Here is a 6,908-nt window from a genome sequence, read left to right as displayed (position 1 = left end):
CAGGCTCTTTGTCATTTACAAAAGGCCTTTCATACTGTCCAACACGTCTTTCACGAGCTGAAATTGATTTTGAATCCTTATAAAACGAAACTCAAAGAAAAAGCCACTGAGCCTCTCATCTATTATTGCGTGTCAGGGCAATGTCATCGAGCCTGTATCTTCATATAAATACCTAGGATTCTTGATTGAGCAAGTCTCACTCTTTTAAGCCTCACATTCAGCAACGTGTGAAGAAGTTGAAGCTGAGTTTTATTTCAGCAACAAATCTTGCTTTTCTTTTGATGCGAAAAGGAGACTTGTTGTTGCTACTTCTATGTCTGTGATTGACTATAGTGATGTTTTATATATGCATGCATCTTCTCAGTGCCTTCACTCCTTAGATAGCCTATTGTTCATCATGGAGCAATGACATTCATTACAATTCTTAAGGCCCTGACACACCAAGCCCATGGTGAGCGTCTGTCAGCCTATTTTTTTTGGTATGAGATGTTTAATCTCAATAATTAATCTCCTGGTTAAATAAATTCTAAATAAAAATCCAGACACACCCTCTCTGCATGAACTTATTCTGCAAGAAGAGGAGCAAAAATAACTCCACAGACGGGCCAATCATACTGTGGCATCGGCCAGCTCAACTACAGTTTATGGCTCCGCTCCATTGACTCTAATGCAATCGTTTCAGATTTTCTTGATTTTCAGGCTGGTTTTGAGCTTGTCGTGGTTAACCGTTTTGCCTAGGGCATGTGTAATAGTGATACACGGAGAGGTTGAAAGGAGATATATGTTTCTAAAAGTTTCTACATACAAAAACACGTGAGTTGAGAAGACGTGTGGTGTCTGACTAGCTTTCATTGGTACTGGTGGTGAGCGTTTCCCTCCATTTGAATGTCCTCTTCATTAACAATACTCTCCTATAACGTGAATGTATCTCTCAAATACATATTGTAGTCCGTTCGGTTTACTTCTCTCTCATATTTTAGAACTATTATTCTAGAAATGTGCTATTATGACCGTTAATATCTCTCACTGGTACTGTTGGAGACGCCATATTGGTACAGTGCCGGGTGCAAAAGCTTTTCAGGCAGGCCTAGCAACAGTAACTAAGGGGGGAGGGGCTTAGCGAAGGGTCATGCTCCAGGTGTGAAAAGAAGCAGAGACGACTTATTTTGTTACACCTGCTCCTGGTGTTAGCTATCTAGCTAGCTGGCAAAGCTAATAGAGCAGTGTAGTCCAGGGCAGCAGCAGTAGAGGAGGTTGTAACCGGTTGTAACGGTACCAGCCGGTAGCAGCCGGTAGCAGCGTCTGGTTCAGAAGTAGTTTAACGGAAGTTTCTACACCGGAGCTGAGAGCATCGGAGCCGCCAACGGACACGGGTTGTGCTGCCCTTCGCTTTCTTATTTATTTGTTTATTTGTTTATTTGTTTATTTATTTATTTTTCTTTCTTTTTTTTTTTTTCTTTCTTTAATTTATTTTTTCTCTCCATTTTGTTTTATCCATATTTCATTTTATTTTATTTTGTTATGAGGAAAAGGAAGAAGAAGAAAAAAAAGAAAGAAAAAAAGAAAAGAAAAAGAATATATATATATATATATATATGAAGAAAAAAAAACAAGAAAAAAAAATAACTTCTTAAGTGGCCGGGCATGGGCCATGCTGCCTCAGCACCAACTGGATGGAATGGATAGAAAAGGGCATAATCCCTGAGCTATCAAACCAGGCTCACGAATTTAAGATTACGATCGCTTCCATATCCAAGTCAACACGGAGTCTTCTCGACTGATGATTCCTATCATAGACTTTTAGTGGCCAGATTTATTTATTTATTTATTGATTGATAAGTCATTGTAGTTCTCATTAATTATAGAGGATTTCTGTCTTTTGTGTTAAAGGTTGTGCCACAACTGTCCTGGTGACCAGTGCCAGCACAGGAGAGATGATGCTGCAGCTGCTCGTTGGATCGGTAATAAACATTTTCTATGAGTGTCATTTTATTTACATACTTTTATTTTATTTAATTATTACATTTAAACCAATGCTTCCAGATTCTGTGTTTTTTGCATTACTTATATCAGGGTTATCTCTCTGCAATGTTTCTTTCTATTGATACACTACTGTCATATATGTGTCTCAGTTCACAAGGACTATTAGTGTGTCTGAATGAGCAAAAAACTGACATTATTAACACATTTTGTGGGTTACTTTGCTTTACAACGTTGATTGCAGTCGTTTGAAATAAAAACCCAGAGTTTGTGTGTCCTCTAGTGTTCACTAACTTATAAACAAGCTTAGTAATAGTGTTTGATTTCAATTCAAGCCCGATTTCTTTTTAGTTTAGATCAAGAGTCAGCAACCTGCAGCTCTTTAGCTCCTCTCCAGCGGCTCCCTGTGGATTTTTAAAAATGGAAATGAATGTTTTCTGTTTACATTTTCATTTATATTTATCATTGTTGTAGGTCTAATGTACGATAGTACGACGGAGTATTAAGGCCACATTGAGGGAAAAAACTAAATCTGAGATCTCGAGAATAAAGTAAGAAGTTACTGGAAAAAAATCGTATTATGACAATAAGGTCATAATATTATAAAATAGTAATTTTACGTGTTATTTTCTTTTTTTTCTCGTAAAGTTATGACTTTATTCTGTTAAGTTATTACTTTATTCTCGTAATATTACAACTTTTTTTCTCGTAATATTCTGACTTTATTCTGTAAATCTCAGATGTTTTTTCCCTCAATGTGGCCCTAATACTTGGCACTCACTGCATTAGACTTACCGTATATACTATATATTTAGACTATAAAATGTGTTACCTTCATCACAATGCTCAAATGTTTTCCAGCTCCAGACAGATTTTCTTTTTTTTTTTGTGCCTAAAATGGCTCTTTTGATAGTAAAAGTTGCTGACCCCTGGTTTAGTGGGTATGGTTTAAATTGTGTTTAATATTTATCCTCATTATTATAAACCCGAGATCTTCCTTGTTGTCAGTGTTTTGGTTCATTTTGTAAAAAAAGGGGGGAAAAAAAAGTTTATGAAATCTTAAGAAAAGTGGTAAAAATAAAACACCAAAGTATGGTTTACATGTTGCACTACCTTATCATTTGCAAGTGTTAATTGTAAAAATAAATGTTATGTATGTGTGTGTCTCCCTGCAGGTGATCCACAGTCAGGGCAGTTACAGTTTCCTGTTGTGTTGTACGATATCATCATTCATCGGCCTCTGCCTGTTCCTGCTGCTCCTCTGTGTCAAGCACAAACATATAAACTGCTGCACAGGTAAACAACACACACACACCTGCACAGGTAAACAACAAAAATACACACACAACTGCACAGGTAAACAACACACATACACACACACACACACACACACACACACACACACACACACACCAGGTAGACGCGTAAAGACAGCGAATGACATTCCAATAACACTCTTTGTTTGTTTGTTTGTTCAGTTTTAAGAAAAAAGGCTGTACAAATATTTATGTTAGAAACACTGATGTCACATAGCAACCTGCATAGCAACCTATAATTGGTATGTGGCCAATTTATGCAATGTGACTTCATTTGACTTGTAAATAAAGAGCGTCCAGAAGGCTGCATACCAACAGTCAGAGACCGAAGCAGGTGGAGGAGAAGCTGTCAGTGTGGTGTGGTGTGATGGGTGGAGAAGGCTAGCTGCTTTGCATGAGTTAACTGTCCTGCCAGAAAAAATTTAGCCTATATTACATTAAAAAAAACCTTAAAACAGCCCACTTTATGATAATCACATGCAGTTTGGGGGAAAAAACATGCAGTATAAATGTGTGGCAGCTGCCAATTCTCTGGTGCTTGCTGTTGTTTCCCTTTTCCCTGGTGTTTTTTTGGTTGAGTTGCTGAGTGATTAGAGGGTTATTCAGTTCACCTGTTGCGCAGGGTGTGGGGACTGGCTCTTAAATGATAGTTGAGAGCAGCTTGGTGCATTCCCCTCTTGGCCAATCAGGGTGTAACGACGCCCTTTCTGTAGGGCTTAAAAGAGGAGGGAAACTGCACACCCAGTGTCATTCTGATCTCTCCTTCACTCAATGCAACATGTGTTATCAGCTTTATCAGAAACTCTGGTCTGTTTTGGGCCCTTTTGGGATTCTGTGATCTTTGTGTTTTGTTTGTTGAGAGTGTTGACTCTCCTAGTTGGGGAAACAAGTTAAGTGCCAACCAATTGGGTTACCTGCACTGGGACGATTAGGTACTATTTGTGCAACGATCTGGCTTGCCTTACAATAGCCTAACGCCTGCAGGCTGTATTTTTGTATTCTATCCATTTGTTGATTTTCAATGAAACCCTTTATACCCATTTCTTTTAGTGTATTTTATTTGGGAAAACTTTAAAGGAGGGTAAAAGGAAAAACACAAACCAATATTTCAGTTTCCTTAATTGTTTGTTAATATAGAGGCATTTGTTCATTATTGAAGAGGCATTTGTTCATTATTATTATTAAGAAGGCATTTTATTTTATATTATTATGTGGATGGGAACTGTTTTTCAGTCTTCTGACTGAACAACTAAAGTCTGGGGAACTCAGTACCGCCACAAATGTGTTATTTTTGCCTATTCTAAAAACCGGATGTTAATGTTTGGTGTAAATGTTATACGTGTTTGTCTTGTTGTATGTCAGCATCCATCAACAGCCTCTCTTGTATTCGTCTCTCTGCTGAGTCAAACTGATTTCACTGTTTCATCTCTCAGATTCGTCTCAAAACACAGTCATGAAAGAGAAACCAATGACTGGAGCTTCGTGATGTGAGGAGTCGAGGGGGAGACCACAGGACACACATGACCGAGGGCTTCGCTGTGGACGATGGAAAAGGAGCACGGGAAGAACATTCCCACATCTCACCCCAGTCTGGGAATAGGAGCTTCATCCCGTCCTCCTCCAAACCGAACACTTTGAACCCAAAGAGATCTTCTTTCAAGCCCGATGATCAACGAGCAGCTCGATGGACGACCACTACTTGACTTAATAACCTACTACTCTCGCAGCTCAGTGTAACTCTGCTGCAGCGTGATTCAAAAGCCACTTTAATGATGAAGTATTGCCTTTTCAGTATGAATGTAAATACAGGTTCGTACGCAGTATGGAATTTGATTTTTCATTTGAACAGAGACTATGGAACATTTATGTTTCCAGATTATTCTGTTTTTATAGAATTTAAAATGCAGAATTTCTAAAAATAAATGTATCATACAAGCAGAGTGTTTTTCATGGCGTTTAGAGCAGCCGTAATGTTTACTACTGTGTGAGAGCGCGGAACAGAGCGAGCGTGATGTCAAAAGCAAGGCAAGAAGTAGACTACGGCGTGAGACTGAACACACTCCTACGCAGAGTTGCCTTTACACCTGTATGTCACAGCAAGGCCGACGCGTCCATATAGGCGAACTAGGCCTGGGGCGAAATGTGGGACAACTATATTTACATGTAGTACCTTTAAATTATGACTGGTATTTAGCCGGTGTAAAGTTTCCCGGTGGCCGAACGGAGCCGTCAGACATTAACAACACACGATGTAATGACAGGATACAGAGACGTGATTAGTTAGAGATCTTTTATTATTGGTCTCACCCATCTCTTCTCATTCCGTTATATAAACACTTCCTCTACACCTCTCAAACATCGATACGCCACTTAAAACAAGCAGCTTGTAAACATTTGAAAAAAAAGCGTCAAAACAAATAGAAAACTGGACAGAACGAAGCGAGAACTGTGTGTCATTTCTGTTTCAAAAGGAGATTTTACATTTCAAGGTTAAGTTGAAGGGAAAACATCGTCAGAAGATACAAATGAAGAGATAGAAGTCCTTCAAGACTTCATGGAGGAAAGTTTCAAATGGGCTTTGGGGTTATTATTCAGCTTTTTTACTGCAAAAAATGCAATATATATACTGCCAATTCTATTGGGCTTTATTAAAAGTGTGGTAGTGCCTAATCACAAATCCTTTTAAATCATTTGATATATGTTGTAAAAGATTTACTGTATAAAATACCAAGTGCATAATTTCAACATCCCTTTGGGAAAATATACATTTCTCAGTAAGCAAACGTCAGAGGAAATCTGAGTCATAGAAAAAGCGACAGAATCCAATACGACAGGAACCCCCAAGTTTTTAAGTGCAAACGTCCCATCACAACATTTGCATTTACAATATCAACACTATCAAAACACTTTACATATAAAACATAGATTTAGAGTTCTCCCCCCATAAGGCTTTGATTCCCCAAAAAACAGCCTTCCAAATACACAAAGAGGAAAACAACAGAAAGAAACATGCACGAAGAGGACGTTTAACCCAAAATAGCAGACTTCTAACTTACTATCTGGCCGTTACAAAAATAGAAATGAATCTTAAAATTCTATCGGTGTTACAGGAAAATGAAAGATTACACAAAAAAAAATAATGAACAGGTTTTATATATATATATTTATATTTATATACTTTCTGAGTAAATTTGTTATCACAAACATTTATAAGCAGGTTGGAAAGAGACACGGCCTGATTAGATTTACACGCTGTGCATATTAACACATCTGTATGTACATTAATGCATCCCATAGAACACTGCAGCACACAGAATGCTCCAGGGATATTTTTGCAGGCCAACCAGGAAGTTAGCGTCGCCCTGGTTCCCTCGACAAAAAGCCGATGGGATTGTTCCGTTGGGTTTTGGATTATTGCAGAAAATAAACTCTGTGGCAAACACACATTTCTTACGTTTATTAAAATCTCTTCAGCTTGTGTTAACCACAGACCTTATTTCAGGCATCTATTTAAAAACCCATTGACTTCCAGACGAAGGGAACAGGAAGTGCTAAAATGCTAACTCGTTTCCAGGTTTTAGGACTCATTCCTGTAGCACTCTATTGAAATGT

General features: G+C 38.2%; 1 protein-coding gene across 1 annotated transcript in view; it reads left to right on the top strand.

Annotated features, from left to right (window-relative positions):
* The window catches only part of mfsd4aa (major facilitator superfamily domain containing 4Aa), a 25,674-nt gene extending 19,779 nt beyond the window's left edge, over positions 1-5,895 (top strand). The window contains exons 8-10 of the mRNA XM_037774075.1: positions 1,891-1,961; positions 3,156-3,276; positions 4,730-5,895. Coding sequence (XP_037630003.1) covers positions 1,891-1,961; positions 3,156-3,276; positions 4,730-4,782 — 245 coding nt within the window. The 3' untranslated portion in view covers positions 4,783-5,895. The remainder of the gene's footprint in view (positions 1-1,890; positions 1,962-3,155; positions 3,277-4,729) is intronic.
* Positions 5,896-6,908: the final 1,013 nt, after the last annotated feature.

This window comes from Sebastes umbrosus, chromosome 1, assembly GCF_015220745.1.
Source record: "Sebastes umbrosus isolate fSebUmb1 chromosome 1, fSebUmb1.pri, whole genome shotgun sequence".
Classification (NCBI taxonomy): Eukaryota; Metazoa; Chordata; class Actinopteri; order Perciformes; family Sebastidae; genus Sebastes; species Sebastes umbrosus.
Note: the sequence above shows the minus strand (reverse complement) of the source record. Positions and strands in the feature narration are given on the sequence as shown.